Below are 16913 nucleotides of genomic sequence, written 5' to 3'. Positions count from 1 at the left end.
TGGCCGGGTTGTATTGGTTCAGAGACACAGGAGAGGGATGCTCAGTCAGACGTCACTGGGTAAGCGTGTGTTGCCTTATCGGCACTTTTCTCGATTGAGTTGTGGTTCAGCTGGTTACTTTTAAACCTTTCGATGAAGAAGCTCTCGTAGCTTTCCGCTAGGTGTTGCGGAAAATTTGTTGAGACTCTAGATTACCGCAGCCTATTTGCAGCTGAGTAGATCTCCTAGCTGAGCCGAGGCAGAATGGCATGTTTTCGCCAAAAGCAAAAGGAGCCAATCACCAATGTCGGCAGACCTTTTTGGTCCAGAGCCGGAATACCTCCCTCTTAGAAGCCAGGGGTGCTGATTACCTTAGCTGGAAAAGGGTGGACTCCAGCTGAGCTTATATAATGAAGCAGCTAAGTTCACTGGCCAATCACGCTTCTGCCAGTCCACCTTTTGTGAACCCGTCCACCAAAAATTCAACTTCAGCAAAGTTCTGCCACGCCTGACCGCCAAGATTTTGTGACTCTTTTCGAGATACATTTCACCATACATGCAAAGTTTGTTGGTAGTTGTTATCCAGGCTCTTCGAGGCAAGCAGCAAGCGACTTCTCAAGCACTACTTAGTTACGGCTAGTCAAAGTTCCGCAAAGCTCCACGAGACACCACTTGCTACTTACATCATCGCACACCCCGCCTCTCAACTTACCTACCCGATCAATCCTGGCTACCCTCTTGCGTTCAGTTTGGTCCTTGGCAAGGTTGCCATTCCGACGGGAATCTCTGAGGCCTGCCATGGCTTCTGATCAAACGACACCAACGTCGGCTGCGGCCCCACTGTCGGCTGCAGCTCCAGCTGCTGAACCAGCCAAGCTACCGGATGCCCAACCGTCTGAAGCTTCCAATGAGCTGCCTGAAGTCTTGACGACACCTACAGGCGACATGTGGCCAAGGCCGTACTTCTTCGAGGACGGTCTCCGCAGAGTTGCCCCTTATCACTTCACCTACCACACCTGGGCCAAGCAACGCTGGCGCGGCCGGAAGCTAATCGATATTTTTGAGGACGAATTCAGGGACCGCACCCTAGAGTACTACCGTTATGCCATGGAAACCGGAGCCATTGTTGTCAACGGAAAGGCTGTTGGCCCGGATCATCTGGTCAAGAATGGCGACCTTGTGAATCACACAATTCATCGTCATGAGCCACCTGTTACGGGCGAACCAATTCGTGTTATTCACGAAGATGATGAAATGATTGTTGTCAATAAGCCATCAGGTGTACCGGTACACCCTGCTGGCAGATACAAGTACAATACACTTATCGAGATCATGAAGTCTGAGCGAGGCGAGCATTTCCTACCTTATCCATGCCATCGCCTGGACCGCCTTACCAGTGGAATACTTTTCGTCGCCAAGACACCACCGGCTGCAGTGAAGCTCACTGCTCAAATCAGAGCTCACACGGTCCGCAAAGAATACTTGGCGCGCGTTGCTGGCAAGTTTCCAGATGGCGAGATTGTCTGCGATCAACCTATCCTCCAGATATCCCCACGACTAGGCCTCAACCGCGTGCGCGCCAACGGAAAGTCGGCCCGTACCGTCTTCAAACGTCTGGCCTACTACCCGCCGGACACTCTGAATAACTCGGAGGCAGCACAGCCCAAGAGTGCGGAACGACTTGCGGACGAGGAACGCCGGCCTTGGATCAAGAAAGAGGGCTACTCAATTGTTCGCTGCCTGCCTTTGACGGGCAGGACGCATCAGATTCGCGTGCATCTACAATTTGTCGGACATCCTATTGAAAATGATCCCTTGTATGCGAACCAGCGAGTTTGGGGTATTAACTTGGGATGCAACGACTCGGAGGCAGTTGAGAACACGGACGAAGATATCATGTCGCGTCTGGAAAGGATGGGCAAACAAGATATTGCCGACGCTGTGGCCTATCACGACGAATTGGTGGATCTGTACCAGAAGAGGAGGGCCGAAAAGCTATCAGGAGAGCTTTGCAAGGTCTGCGATACGCCGCTCTACACGGACCCCGGCGAGCATGAACTATCGCTCTGGCTTCACAGCCTCCGATATGAAGATGCCGGAGGGGCTTGGAGCTACACCAGCCCGATGCCCGCGTGGGCCCTTCCTCCGGACGGCATTAACGGACCAACGGAGGTCGGGGGACTGGAGGAGTTGGTGGGGGCAGTACCAGACGCAGACCCAGCGGTAGAAGCAGTACCTGAAGGCGCCGCCTGAGAATACCTCTGTACGGCGAAAGCAAACATACCTGCATACTTACTACGTACTCACGTACTTCACCACGGTCCCGGACGGACCGATTGATTGACTCCACTGATCCAATTCTGTGTTGGATTTGGGACGATTTGATACCCCGGGTTGAGGCATTTACGACCAGACTTTTTTCGCAACAACAGATACAGATACGAATAGAAAGCTCTCCTTGAGCCTGCCTGCACTCCTGCTGCGTTGTACAGGGGTAGCGCCATACATGGCCCAATATCATTTTTCTTTCGTTAGAGACATACAAGGTTCCAGATGCGCGATGATGTACATCATGTCCGTTGCTGGTGGTTGTACGGAATTTCTGTACGGAAATTCCGTCAGTGACGGAATGACCGCTGACAAGTCCCAGTCTAAAGGATTCGCACTCGTCCAGGGTCTCTGGAGTCTCACTGTCTCTCCCGCAGCCGACACCACACTCAGACCATAAGCCCGGAAATGCCAAGTCACTGGCCCTGGCCATTCTGGGTACTGAAGTACGGAGTACACTACGGAGCGAGATCCGCAAAGCACCGGTTGAGCCAGTGATTGGTCGGCTCGTAAGGGAAAAGCGGTCGTCATTGGGCTGCTAGCGCATGTATCACCTGGGTTTGGCTCGAGGAGGCGCTGGGAGGGTACTGAAGCTCGTCGAGGTACCTCAGCAGCTCCGGTACCTCGTTCTCAGAATCCGGAGAGATTTCCGCCCTTTCCCACCCACCGCCAGACCGCTCCCCTCCCCCCATTCCTCTCAGCTGGCCCGCCCTGACCTAACACCCCGACATCCTAACCAGCTGGAGCCTCGAGGCTTTCGAGGATGAGGGTGCCCGGCGCATGCCAGGCACAGCGCCGGGTCTTGCAAGCAGGGTCTGCTGCAGGCCCTGTTTTTTCTTCTGGGGATTCCGGCCTCATTGGTCTGGCAGGTATCCTCCCGAAGGAATTAACAGAGGAAACGAAACATACAACGGCCGGCTTTCTGAGTCAGAATTGACAAAACAGAGATCCGAACTGGATATTGCGCCGACAAGACGGCATTCATCAGGGGTTCATCACCCCCGGACCGGCATTGCTAAGCCCACCCCGAAATAACTCATAAAATCGCTGATTCCGGATGCCCTCTTTGCTTTGTTGACCTTCTCGACGCCTTTCGCCGTGTCCGAAACCCCTCGTCAACCACATTCGAACGCCTATGACATAACTCACAAGCGACTACAAACCCATGAACAATATGCGTGCAGCTTCGGGAGGCCGGCACGAGACGCCTTGTACGACCAGATTGCTGGAATTCACGATGCCGAGCGATCAGGCTGGGGAAGAATGAGAAGCAAATGCGGCATGCGACCTCAGGGAGAAGAAGGAACAACGAGGGAGGGCCGCCCAGAGCCAGACGGGACATTTGCCCCGCGATTGGGGGAATACAAGAACTAATTGACAGCTGGAAACATCTACAAAGTACTAATCACGGAACCAGTAGGTAGAGTGAGACTTTTTGGGCGCGGGGAGATGAGAACCAACAGATCAACCTCAGACACATCAGCAGACTTCCCATTCTCGAAAGGGGGGGAGGGAGCCTCCCCCGAAACGCCACAATCCCGCCAGCTTGGAAACCTTGTGAATCGCAATCCAGCTCGGCGACAGAACATGCTTCGTTTTTCCTTCTCGCCTCTTCGATGCGATGCGCCAGAGTCACCGCGGTGGTGGTGTCCTCGGACATGACCCTGGGCTGGGACGACGAGAGGCTAGAAATGCGAACGCCCGATGCAATGCAGAACCCAGACAGAAGAGTTCCATGGACCTTCGAGAAGCCCGCCACGCATGTCAGAGAGAATACCGGCGCATTGCCCTTCAGTACCTGTGCGCTTTTCTCAAGTTCTCACACCGCATCCTGAGAGTTATCCTACACCCCGGAGCAAGAGGCACATCTCGGAAAAAGAAAAGACCAGCAAAAAAGTAATGAAAAAACAATGGACGAGAGGCAACATAGACACACACACACATACACGCAAGCAGACACGTGCGAAATTCGGCTCAGGTCGCGTGGACAGCGGCGATCTCGGGTTCGCTGGCCAGGCAGCCAAGGACAGGCATTCGGTCGATTGTGCATACCGTACCTATCTGGCGGAGGCCAACACGCCGCACCGCGAGAGCGAGTGTTTCTGCGAATAAGACGCTGACCGCGCTGAATCAAAGTTGGCTCGGTCAGAAGGGCGTGCCGCGAAGCTGAAAAAAGTGAGACAGGATGCCGACATAAGACTCGGCAGCAGAGCAGGGAGAAGACAACACCCCAAATCGCTGGGGGTTTTTCCCCCCTCGGCCGGCTGTGCCATGCTGTTGCTGGGCTCACATCTACTAACGTTCAATGGCAAGAGACTGCGAGTTGCAGACAAGATTGACCAGGGGTGCCTTACGCACCAGCCGTCATGAGCCTGCATTCCGAAAGGCGAAAAAAAAAAGCAATCGGGGAAAAAGATTGACAACGGCAGTTCAGTAGCGGCATCCTGTGGGATTGGGCAATCGGAACCAGGTCCGATGATTGGAACGACCATGATGGACGCCGCCATTCAGTTACAACATGGAGGTGTACCGTGTATGGTGTGCGCGCGCGCGCGCCGCTCTCCAGCCCAGTTCTAATTCCAAGCCAGCCAATTCGAAAGCGGTGAAAAGACAAGAATATCTCAATTTCGCGTGGCCTACCCACGACGGAATCCGAGGATGCCGTTCGGGAGTGGGCACTTGAACATGTGTTCAACGGAGCCGATGGGGGTTCAAATCGAGGCCCTTGGGGCACTTTGGATGACGAGGCTGGCGAGCCGTCGTGAACTCTAGGCCAGGTGCAGTTTGGATCCGATCGTCGGACGTGCTAGTTGCAAAGACCGCCTTGGCCGTTGGATGAATTGTCATCGCGGCGTGGCTCACCGAAAGCTAGAATGTCTGTCGCCAGACAAGACGACGAACGTGAAGCGGGCGAGCCGATAAGTTCCTGGCAGTGGCTCCGGCACTGATGGCACAGGGCGGCTGGTATTCAATGTTTCTGGTCGGCAGGCTAGAAGGTCTCTCTTGTTCGTTAGGCCCGAACACGCCATTCGAAACCGCCGCCGCCGCCGTCAGGTCGCATTTCTCGTCTTATTCTCCTGACTATGCAATGAAGGTGCTAGAAGGCCTCAGAAGATGGGTAGATCCAAGACTCTTTCCTCCAAAAGGACGACGCAACACACTAGTGGTCGATACGCAGTGGCTCCAACCTCTCTCTCTCTCTGTGTCTTGATCGGAGGACGTTGTGCCAGTGGAGGTGGACTAGGTGATATTGGGTAGGGTTTCCGCACCGGAATACTCCATTTGGCAAACGGTTTCTACTACGGATACTAGGTAGGAGACCCTCGACGTTCTATGACACCACTTTCTATTGCGCTCTTTGAGTGAGAAGGCCCGACGGCGGAGGATATTTTTACTCTGGAGCCTCTTGTCCACATGGTGCCAAATCTTTTGCGACTGCCCAAGTTGGTTATTGCTGCTCGTCGCTTCGAATGCGAAAATACAGAGATGGCTAGCTAGAGTTTCTCGGTTCTTCTCGTACTTACGGTCTGAGCCTCTTAAGGCGCCTACAGGCTACGGATACACAATCTCACTGCCCGCACACCACGCAGCCGCCCCCCAAAGGTCGGCCGACAACGAACCATGCCCGGCCGCCCATGGCAGAAGAACCCCTCTAAAAAGGGACAAGCGTGTTACGGTTGGATGTGATGGAGGGGGACAAGGTATCGGTCGGGCTGGCCGCCGCCGGAGCAGCGAAGTGGGAGCAGGTTTCCGTGCACTTGCATGGTGCTAGCAATAGCAGAGACTGTTCACGGTAGTCGGGTACGTACCGACACGCCGACGGGGGGGACAAGAATTCCAATCCAATGAGTGCGAGAGGACAGCAGCTGCCAGCAGCAGACTGGCTGGTCGCAGTTCCATCGCTGAGGAAGAGGAGGAGGAGGGCTTCAAGGTTGAGGGTGAAGGTGCTGCTTGCTGCCCGGTCGATAGAGGTACCTTGGGTACCTTAGGACTTAGGTATCCAGTAGCAGACCACTTTTTCCGCTGTCTCTCTCCCTCGCTGCTGACCTTCTTATTGGCTGTTGCGGTCGCTACTGGGCCGCGTATCGGCGCCCACCAAGCTACGACAGATCTGGCTTTAGCGTAAAGTTTATTTCTCGCATGTGGATACGTACCCCTTCGTGCCCCCCTCTGTTGTAAGGTATCTCCACCTTTTCCCACAATTTACCTCTGGGCCCAACTGACCTCACGGGCGGTGGGCCCTGGTCCTCACACACTCACCTCACACTTCACCTTCGATCCTCACTCACTTCCCGGTTAACTCATAATGGAACTCGACATGCCTCTCCTCATCTATTTGCGCGCGCGCGTGTTTCTGTCTCTGTTATGAGTGAGTGTGAGTGTAAGAGTATACGAATGTTCGTGTGTGTGCCAATGGCGTGTGTGTGCCCACAATCAATTCGACACCCAGAGACCGAGTCCATTCTCATTCCCTCTTCGGATACACACACTTCCTTCGTACTTCATCGACCACTCACACCCTCACATCACACATGGGCAGTGTATGCGATTGTGCTTTGCTAAACCATCCCTGAGCGCGCACTTCCCGCCCACGGCCGCACGTCTGCGCTCTGCTGCCCATTGGTGAATTTCCGGGTTTGAAGTACAGATACAGAAGTACTGTACTCTCTCTCCGTACGGATCGAATTTGCCTTTAACTGCTTTCTATCTGTAGCTTGATAACCCATACTCCAACAAGATGACAAGACCTGGCGGCGCGGCAAGAGAGGGAAAAAATACATCATTTCGTCATTGTATCGCAACCCCCCCGGTCATCGGAGGCTGGCCGAAGGTTTCCCTGGGCTGCTGGGCATGCGTTAGCAAATGCAGCGGTGCAGCAGTGCTGAGCCTCGAGCAGAGTTGAGGCTTATAGGTCTGGCCCTACTGGCTCAGCCTGGCCTGGCAATTGCCTGGCTTCTGCTTCAACCTAAGCCTTTCGTCGAATGGGACGACATTGCGCGCGGATGGTGGTGGTCAGGGTTGGGATTGATTGAGGTCGAGCCAGATCAAACCAAACACGCACCACCCCAACTCCAGCCTTCCAGGATCTGGACATGTCTTTTTCCGCCCCTCGTTCTACGAAATACACAATACGGATTTGAACGAGATGGGCATTGGAGATTACCTCACCTTTCTTGGTCTGGGCGTTCCATGGGCTGGCCGACACACAGGCCATGGACATGCCATGGGTGTGGCTATTCCGAGCATCAGCCGGACGGGACTGTTGCTCTTCAAAGTTCCTCGTCGTCTTAGATGCTGGTCTTCAACAGGCCTCGTCACCCGCCTTGCAAGCCCCCCCCGTTCCGAGCCGTCAGGTCAACGCAATATGTAAGCCCAGACGGGATTATCTCGTCTTCTTCATCGTGCCCACTTCATACTCCGTACGCATTTATGGATAGGGCGGACAGGACAGGGCCCATGGTCCATCCCATGAGAGGGTATAGCAGCGTTTTTGGGCATGGCAGGGCAAGCCGCAAGACCATACAAGGTCAAGTGCGGGAGGAGAAGTCGGAGTTTGATTTGGTTGTCATCTTCAACGGATCCGACAAGGCACCTGGGTACCTTTTCCTTTCCCGTAACCTTGGCTTTGCCTTGCCTTGCTTTGCCCATTCCTTGCCGGCCTGCCCTTTCGTCACCTCACCCAGCCCAGCAGCTAACCTTTTCCCAACCCTATGTATGCTTGCCTTACCTTGGCCCCGTTTACCTTTCCCTACCTGCGGTACGGATAAGCAACCCCACCGGGAACCCGTTCGCTGAGATCGAAAGTCGGACTCGAGCCAGCAGCACAAGGCCACAATCACGGGGCAGGAGGTTGCCCACCCACATCGACTGCTACTGCTCGAGGATCTCCCCCTGCAGATATAGTATCCATGAGGTGGGAGAGAGCACTTCCTTCCCGTCACCCTACTCCATCTTCTCGCTCTCCAGACGAGGACCAGAGGAAAGGCAAACCCAAAACCTAGCCGAACGAAGTTCTTTTGGTTTGGGGGAAGAATACTGCCCACAGCTTGGATACTAGCAGAGCGGCGGAATCTGGCTCGCAGCAATTCCTCGCTCGATTTCCGCGGTGACTTGTTTACACCTCGAAGTAACTTGAAGAAGTATGTTACCTCCGCGTTCAAAACACGTAGTTTCCGACTACCTACTGCAGTATGAGGCACACACAGCAAAAAGCACCGTAACCGGGGCATGCGAATGTGGTGGCCCATTCATCACATTACCTAAGGTAAAGAGGCATCTCTCTCTTCTGTTGTTCTCCTAGATTCACCTCACACAAAGTCGTCCCCCACGCCCCCCTGGTTTCACATCACGCCCCCCTTGGCCACCATCCACACCCTCCAGCCTCCACCCCCTCCCTCTTCACGCCCCCCGGCCCCGTCGCGGCCGATGGGTAACTGGCCGCCAAAAGGTACATGTCTACATTGCTGTGATCGAGGGAATCTGCGTACCCTCCCACACCCCGGGTCCCGTCTTGCTCGCTGCCTTGTCTTTCGTCCTCTTCTTCGTCTTCTCCCATGTTCCCTGCCGCTGTCTTGTACCTCTCTTCTGATCAGACCCCTGCCACTCCCCTCCATCCCCAGCCCATCCTTGAAAGATCTGTAAGTTGTTCTCAAGTGAGTTAGTAATTTGCGCCATGTCTGTGCCCAACATCGACTGTCATGTGCCAAGTTACGTCTCTTCACCGATACTCTTGACCCTTCTCTGTCCTAGAAGCACTCGGGGCCCGTTGTACCTACGGCTCCTTGGATACTTTCTGCGCGGCGTGATCTCTCTGCTGCCATCCTTTCCATCCTTACCCTACACCCCTACCTACGGTACACATTCACTCTACGGTACGGTCCCACGTCCTTACCCTCAAGACTGGGCTGCTTTAGCCCGGATGCATGCATCCTCTCGAACCCTGCTCTTATTTTCCCTACCTTATGTACTGCTAGTTTCTAGTGGCCTTCCTCGAGCTGCGAGGTAGAGGTACGGAGTACGGTGCAGTACGTACCCTGCCTCCACCCACGATCAACTCACACACTCCTGCTTGTCCTCAACCTTTACCAAAAGTCACTGGCCCTGTCTCCTTCTCTACCCCCTAGACCCATGCTCGAAAAGATACGTATCGTCGTACTGAGGTACTATGTACTCGTCGCTCCTAGCTGCCCTGAAACTACTTTGCCGCCGGCATTCGAAGGGCCTGTTCTTGTGTCTGCTCTTGTCGTCAATAGATCTTATAACTCCAAGATGCGCGCTCTCTCGATTCCCTTGATTTGATCCCTGCCTTGACAATTCGAACAACAACAACTACAACTCGTCGACCGACCCGTTTCTCTCTTCCTCCACTCAGTCTTCTACCTTAGAGCATGGCCCATTCTGCCGTTGCCAACACTCGATCCAGACCTGTCACCATTACCGTTGTTGCACACCACGCCGACAAGTACGCCGCCGACAACATGACACGATCAGCTTCCGCAGAGCCTACAAAGCCTACCAAGCGCAAGGGTACGCATCACCAGCACCACTCATGAGATGACGACGATGGCGGCGGTTATGCGGTTCTACCCATCTGCCGTCTTCGCCTCGATCACCCCCCACCTCCCTCTTTAGCTCCCACTCTACCACCATCGTCCCCTTCTACGTTCTCATGTACGAACAATATATTGACTTGGACGTCTCGCCCCAACAGGCACCAGAAGCGTCTCAACCTTGACGCCCTCCCAGCTTGCGCGTAAGCGTGCCAATGACAGAGAAGCTCAGCGCGCCATCAGGGCCAGAACGAAGGAGCACATTGAGCGTCTCGAGCGAGAGCTTGAGGAGCTCAAGAGCGAGCGCGGCCGCGATCAGAGCCACACCGTCCAGGAGCTTTTGCGCAAGAACAAGGCACTTGAAGAGGAACTGTTCAAGCTCAGAGAGAGCATGGGCGTTCCCAATGGGCAGTCCTACCCAAATTCAGGTACGGCTGCTTCCATTGCCTCGTCTTCTGCGTGGTTGCCTCTGGTTCGTGCTGACTCGGCTCCAGTATACGACGACAACCTGAGCTCTATTAGTGGCGCAGTCCCCAGTCCTCGCTCCTCGCCATTTCCTTCAAACGGTGACTACAATGTGATGCAAGAACTTGGTCCCTCCTACGTGCCCATGCCGGATGCGTCAGAGTCATGGGGCCCAGGCATTCCTGTTTCCGTTCCTTCCACCGTTTCAAGCCCGTCATCGTCCGCCAACACAGATGAGTACGGCGCAGGCTACATCCCAACGAGCGTCCCCGCGCCGATGATGGATGCCCGAAGCATTCCGGCAAAGATGAGTGAATACGACGATGTCGACTCTGGTAGGTTGTCTTCCCCTATGTGCGGTGGTTGGGTTGCAACGCAATTCTGAGACGCTAACCACTCAGCTTCTAGACGCTGGATACCCTCACAACCACCACTCAATGGGTCATCAGTCGCAGGTTCCCATCTCCCACCATCATCAGCCGTATCTTCATCACCAGCAGTCGTGGAATTCGTATCCAACTCCGGTGTACTACCAACAACCGTCAGCTCATTGATCCGCCAGCCCGGCACCACCCTTTGGGAGATTCCGACCCTCATCGTCCCGCCAACTTGTCGAGTCGACCAGTTGATAGTCGGCTTCATTCAGGACTGCCGCCGACTGTCGCAACTGAAGTCTCTCGAAAACATCCTCCGACCTACTAGGGTCAACGTGAAGAATTTCCTCGAGTATCATCCGGCCTCGCCTTCGACAGAACCTCCACGATGCCAGCTAGCCGACCTTGATCGAGCCGCTTCCACAACAGTCACGGGTCCTGGCGCCAAGCATCCCATGGCTGAGCTTATCACCGCTCTCGTCAACAAGGCAGGTGTCACCAACGTTATTGAGCGCCTGGCAGTCTTCGCCATCACTCAACGAGCCATCGCTTGGCTGGTACACCCGACGCGTGAGGCATATCAAGCCATTGTGCCTGAACTCACGCCGAAGCCGTGCCAGACAAGACTCCCGCATCCTCAGTGGGTTGATCTCATTCTGTGGGCACCTCTGCGCACTGCTATTATCGAACGGCAGGAGCTGTATGCCAACGAAGAATTCCAAGGCGTCTACTCGTCTAGCTTGAGACTGATCAATTGGGCGGCACGTCCAATTGACGCCTTGGTGGTTGACCCGCAATCTGGAGAGATGTGGCTCAGTGACACGTTTACTGCCCACGCAATGCGCCTCGAAAACTGGCGCCTCAATGAGAACTTCGTTCGCCGTTACCCCGAGCTTCGTGGCTGTGTTGCAGTCGAAGGTTCCTGAGACGGATACGACACTTGGCGCCAAATTCTTCACCAATTTACTTGTCCATACTTCACAATTTGGAGCTATTAGTCTCCAATTTTCTTCCACGTCCTCCTTCCTCCTTTGTTATGAGAATGGAGTTTCATTCTAGCTGGAATGGGATGGGACCTCTCAAGGGGGAAACACATCAAACACACGCACACACACACACTTTGCCTGATTGGGTCTGTTGTAGTAGATAAAAACAAAAACGGGTTGGCTTCGTTATGGCATTTCGAATGCGGGCCAGGAGAGTACGGTGGCTGGGACTGCTTCTATTCTTTTGACTCACGACCTTTTTTCTCTCTTCTTTTTTAACCCGCGATACCGGTGCATCAGAAACAGGTTGGAGGAATTCTGCGACCACCCCCAAATTATCACTGCTTTTTTTTGTTATTGTTCGAATTGCTGGGAGACTTGGAGAAAAGGAAGGCGCTTTACAGGGATTTGGAGGGTTTCTTACTATTTTTCGCCTTTTGTTTTTCACCTTTTTGTTTTTCATCATTTTGGGTACCAAACCATCGGGCGGTTTTAGACTTTCTTGGGTGAACGGGGGATGATACACACACATTCTGGGATGGAATTAAAAGAATGTGATTATGGATTTTTTGATGTTTAACCATAGTTATGCGGGCTGGAGAGGAGAAATCCCATGCAGACCACGCAAGAAAGAAACCACAAAATTTGATGAACAGATTTCACACATACAAACGCATACGTACACATTAGAGAGTGAAAGTTTCCTATTGCTCGTGATCTTTTACCCCAAGAATTTGGTTGCAACGTTATGTCCACACGATGATTTCATGAGTTCAATCGAGCACGCGCGCGCGCGGGCGGGAGAGAGAGACGTGGACAGGGGAGGGGAAAAGAGATTCGACAGAAAATGGGGTAGCTAGTTGACTTTGGGTGGTTTGGGACGGAACTCTGTCGTCTAGAAAGGCGGATGATGACAACATAGGGACCGCCGATCATCAACTCTCCCTCGAGTCGTCAGTCCCGTCACACGCAGCAACACTATAGGACTATAGCACCCACCCCCGGCTATCACAATGCAGCAGCGAGATGCCGCAATGGAGAAAGAGGACAGAGACTCCGAGAGAGAGAAAGAGACTTCGTAACCGTTCGTAGCCGAAGAGAGAGAGAGAGAGAGGATGGGGGGTCTCAACTCCGGTTCTAATCCGAGGAACCGACACAAGAATAATAATACCAAGTACACCAAGACCAAATCTTGGAAAGAACGGCAACAGTCGAAAACTCTATGTTGGATACCCCTGTTCCTTCCTCCTCCTCGCCTACGGGATTTGTTTTTGCTGCTGCTGCTGGACGAAAGAATAGTACGTACGGATAGAGATGGGATACCTACCTCTGACAAAAACACACCCACCACACCACACCCCATTACCTATTACGCATCATGGGCATGACATACTACGTATACTCCGTCCTGCAGCTCCTCTCCCCTTCATACAAGTAATGAGACTTGATCCAACCGAAAGGGGGTTAAAACTCTTCAGTTTAGAGAGAGTGTGTCGAAAGGTTACGAAAATTAGAACAACCTTGCCCCGTCTCCAATCTGCAATGTCCAAGACTTGGAAGGTTGCTGCTCGCCATGCAGTGGACAATAGCTTCCAAGACATGTCGACAGACAGTGCCTTTTTTTTTTTTGTGCTCTCTCTCTCTCTCTCTCTCTCTCTCTCTCTCTCTCTCTCTCTCCTCAGACGAGGCATTGGTTTAATCACGGAAAGCCGACTGAGCCGTTTTACACTTTCTCTGCCTCTCTCTCTGTCTGCATGTCTCTCTCTCTCGTTTTGGTCATTAGGTTGGCTAGGCTTGATGCTGGGCTGTCCGATAGGATGCGTTCCGTCTCCTCTGACCATACTCAGCCGAGCCGGGCCGGCGCTGCTGTGCTGTGTTGTCTGAGTGTCTCGCCCTGGCTGCTGACATCACAAGGGCCCATGTAGACTTTGTCCCCATTGAACTGATTGACAAGGTCTAGCTAGGGGACGCAGTTTGACCGCACCACCAAAAACTTAACCATGTCAGCTTTTTCGGCCGGAGACAAGAAAGAGATCGAGACTGGACGACAAGGTAAAGAAAAGTCTATGTCCGGATCGCCGCGCCCATCAGACAAGAGGGAAAAAAGAGAGAGTCCACATTACTTCGTAGTGAATTGATGGGTTGGTGGTGCCAACGAGTTCCAATAAGAGAGGGGGATGGGGTGGGACCCAGAACAGGGACGACGGGTTAACATGGGGCCCTCTCAGACAAGGGGAGGCGCCCTTGCCGCATGGATAGACGCACAAACCGCGCGAGTGCCCGCTCTGCCCGTCGACTCCTCTCCTCTGCCAACGCCCAGCTGTAGTGTAGTGGTGGTTCGGGTGGTTGCTGTTAATGTAAATTCAATCTATCGCTTGGAACGCTTTCCACCTCATATTTCTGCCTTCAATCTCTCTGTTACAAGGAGGCCAATCTCTCTTGCTCTCCTGATCTGAGCAGAAAAAGATCCATAGAAGTAGTACTCCGTACAGTACTACAGGTGACAGAGTAGACGAAATGGTCCGTATCCACTCACACTCCTACACCGGTGAACTCTCTGTTCAATTTTCTCGATCCGAGCGGAAACGAGCAAGGCCAAGATTGAATGGCCGCATCGAAAGACCTGGGAAGAGAAGGTCGCAGTATCGTCAATGTTGCTTTGACCCTCTCTCCCTCTCTTCATCTGGTATGGTTAAGAATGGCGTCTACCGGGGTTATAAAGCAACTGTGTCGTCGTTCCAGTCCCACGCAACACCTGGAAGAAGGTGATGAGCAAAGACCCCCACTGAACTATGAAGAGACAGAAATGAACAACAGAAAACGGTCGACCTGACGGTCGGTCAATCATTGCAGCCATCATCCACAGCAGCAATCAATACATGATTACTTAGTTCCACCGGTTTCCCGAAGTGAACAGCCGGCCCTGGTCCCTGATCGCTGTTCGTGGCATGTATCAAAAATGACAGAAGCCCAGAGCCTCATAGCTCAACTGTCTCGTCGAGGAAGGGATCTTCTAAGCGCATGCTGCTATCTTAAGCGATGTGATAAATTAGCCGATGGGAGAGAGAAGCGACAGGAATCCCCCCGACTTGGCAAAACCATCATAACGGCCAACCAAACGCACATGCTGTTGATCTGAAAGGTGCGATGGGGACGGACGAGGGGGAAGGGTATCGGCCTGGTCGGCGGGTGTCTGCTACACTAGCAGCACTCTTATTCTAATTTGAGAGCAACATGGGACCATTTGATGATCCAAGGACAGCAGCAGGCCGTGTTCAATACCAAAGACCTGGAAAGCAGCGATGTGCGCCAGCCGTGTTGTGCCTCGTAGACGCCGTTCTGGATATGGACCATCCCACTGATGCCCCATCTCCTCCCTTGCCCCTCTCGACATGTCTTCCTTTCCCCATTCCCGGTGGGGGTGCAACAAGATGAAAATGAGTGTGTTTTGGGCTCGGGTGTTGAGGGGAGGAATGGCATGGATATGCTGTGACGTGGAGTGGGTTCGCCTGCAAGATGTCACCTCCACTTGGAGTCTTGGACGAGTTAAGCCTCGCTCTCTCTCCTTCGTGTGCCGCATCCGGGCCCCTCCGTATCTCTGGGCGTGCTCCAGTGCTCCATTTTGTTGAATATGTTGCAACTCGTACAATGTATTATGCGGATTGTCCAAGGAGATGGTTGACACGATGCGGAGCCTTGGATAATCAATCAATTCAAGGTGGTACGGGCGACAAATTGACCGCCCTTCCTAGACTCGCTTCGGTCTGAGCCCTGTCAACAATCGCTTTGCGCCTTACCTATTTTCCGAGAGGCTCCTGATGAGCCACAACCACTGCCACCATCTTTGTCTAGAAAGCAATGCGTACGACGAACGCGCGTGCGCCGAGGGCCAGCCGCCAGAGCCAAGATGCATGAGGTGTTCGCGGGCTGCCGGCGAAGGGACGGAGTAATTAACATAGGCACACCAGTGGAGGGGCGATGGTAGGTAGCGAACGTGGCGGGCCCATAGAGAGAGGAGCCAGACCCAAGTACCAGTTCGTCGGAGGTCTCGAGTCTTGGTTCTGGGTCTCGTAGTGTCCGCTATGCAGAGGTCCGGACTCCGAGAAGCAAGACAATTGATCAAGTGAGATATTGGCGATGTCTATAGACTGCAGTCCACTTCCGCAGCTTGTTTTGCCTTGGAACGATTGTGTTGCCGTCGCCGTCTTGGCCGATCTTGTCTCGCAGCGGGCGCTGACACATGCAGAATAGCGTCACCTGTAAAGTCGAGATCTGGTGTCAGAGAAGTCTTACATCTCAACCCGACTAGGCCTTGTCAACGGGCTAGGCGCATGCCACGAACGCTCCAGTAGCCTTCGCTTCGCGCAAGCCGACATGGTATTATGGGTCGACGTGTAATACATCTGCCCCCTCGGGCCCTCTCTCTATCGGGTATGCAAGTTGCTGTCTCCGCAAGAGTCGAGATGCATCAGGCGATCGAAAACCTGACGACAGGAAGTGCTTTAGAGTTTGGCGCCTTCCAAGGCAAACTCCTGAGAATACGTAAGTGATGTAGACGACCGCGCTAACGATAGATTAAAAGGCAGTGAACTATCAGCGATCAGAGGAGTCGCGGAGTCGCGGAGTCACTTTGACTGAGTGGCAGGGGATGGGCTGGGAGAAAAGGGATACGTACCCAGTCCCAGCCAGGGGACATCGTCCTGAATCGAGGCTTGGCTTGCGGGTTTCGCCCGCTCTGCAGGGTTACCTCAACTCGTGCTGGTCCTGCGTGTGGTGTCTGGCATCGACGACAAACCACAAGTGAGACTGCTCTCAGCAATGGTCAGAAACCAAGTTCTGGGTAAACACTTTGGCGCCAAGCAACTTTGGATGAAGGGCAGTGCGTACGTGGGCATCCATACCCTACGTATCCGTAGTAGGCAGTATTGACGCGTGCAACGGCACTCCGTCAAGGGCAGTGAAGACCCGGCCGGGCCAGGTCCGACAGTACTAGGCTGGCCATGTTCGAACCGGGGATACACCGATGCATCAGAGTTCAACGGCATCAGGACGCCCCGTGGGCTCGGGACGAGTGGGCGGCGCTGATGCGGGCGGACCATTCGCCCGCTTGCCAGGTGCTGTATACAAGCAGGACTAGGTTTCATTTGGCCGTCTTGTTTGGTCTTTTATTTGACAGCTGGCTGACTTGGGTTATTTTTCTCCTCACCCCGTTCCAGGGCCCCTGAAGGTGA

General features: G+C 53.7%; 4 protein-coding genes across 4 annotated transcripts; 3 read left to right on the top strand and 1 right to left on the bottom strand.

The window, feature by feature from the left end:
• The first annotated feature begins 397 nt into the window (after positions 1-397).
• BDP55DRAFT_605531 (RluA family pseudouridine synthase) lies at positions 398-2643 on the top strand. Its single transcript, XM_060571102.1, has 2 exons — positions 398-2553; positions 2630-2643. The coding sequence occupies exon 1, from the start codon at positions 778-780 to the stop codon at positions 2230-2232; it is 1455 nt and encodes a 484-aa protein (XP_060432404.1). The 5' UTR covers positions 398-777; the 3' UTR covers positions 2233-2553; positions 2630-2643.
• Positions 2644-3294: 651 nt separating this feature from the next.
• On the bottom strand, positions 3295-3789 carry BDP55DRAFT_27457 (uncharacterized protein). The gene has a single exon (XM_060566445.1). The coding sequence runs from the start codon at positions 3647-3649 to the stop codon at positions 3344-3346; it is 306 nt and encodes a 101-aa protein (XP_060432403.1). The 5' UTR covers positions 3650-3789; the 3' UTR covers positions 3295-3343.
• A 5906-nt stretch (positions 3790-9695) lies between these two features.
• Positions 9696-11622, top strand: BDP55DRAFT_691985 (uncharacterized protein; the record flags this gene model as incomplete). The annotated part of the gene is made up of 3 exons (XM_060577051.1): positions 9696-9834; positions 10019-10657; positions 10823-11622. The coding sequence occupies 3 exons, from the start codon at positions 9696-9698 to the stop codon at positions 11620-11622; spliced, it is 1578 nt and encodes a 525-aa protein (XP_060432402.1).
• Positions 11623-12605: 983 nt separating this feature from the next.
• BDP55DRAFT_27350 (uncharacterized protein) lies at positions 12606-13713 on the top strand. Its single transcript, XM_060566435.1, has one exon. The coding sequence runs from the start codon at positions 12997-12999 to the stop codon at positions 13564-13566; it is 570 nt and encodes a 189-aa protein (XP_060432401.1). The 5' UTR covers positions 12606-12996; the 3' UTR covers positions 13567-13713.
• The last annotated feature ends 3200 nt before the right edge of the window (positions 13714-16913 follow it).

This window comes from Colletotrichum godetiae (genome assembly GCF_030913485.1).
Source record: "Colletotrichum godetiae strain CBS 193.32 chromosome Unknown BDP55scaffold_10, whole genome shotgun sequence".
Taxonomy (NCBI): domain Eukaryota; kingdom Fungi; phylum Ascomycota; class Sordariomycetes; order Glomerellales; family Glomerellaceae; genus Colletotrichum; species Colletotrichum godetiae.
Note: the sequence above shows the minus strand (reverse complement) of the source record. Positions and strands in the feature narration are given on the sequence as shown.

Excerpts from the sequence above, each read along its gene's own strand:
- BDP55DRAFT_27457 (XM_060566445.1), bottom strand. The coding sequence starts at position 3,649 with ATGTCCCGTCTGGCTCTGGGCGGCCCTCCCTCGTTGTTCCTTCTTCTC.
- BDP55DRAFT_27350 (XM_060566435.1), top strand. The coding sequence starts at position 12,997 with ATGGGATACCTACCTCTGACAAAAACACACCCACCACACCACACCCCA.
- BDP55DRAFT_605531 (XM_060571102.1), top strand. The coding sequence starts at position 778 with ATGGCTTCTGATCAAACGACACCAACGTCGGCTGCGGCCCCACTGTCG.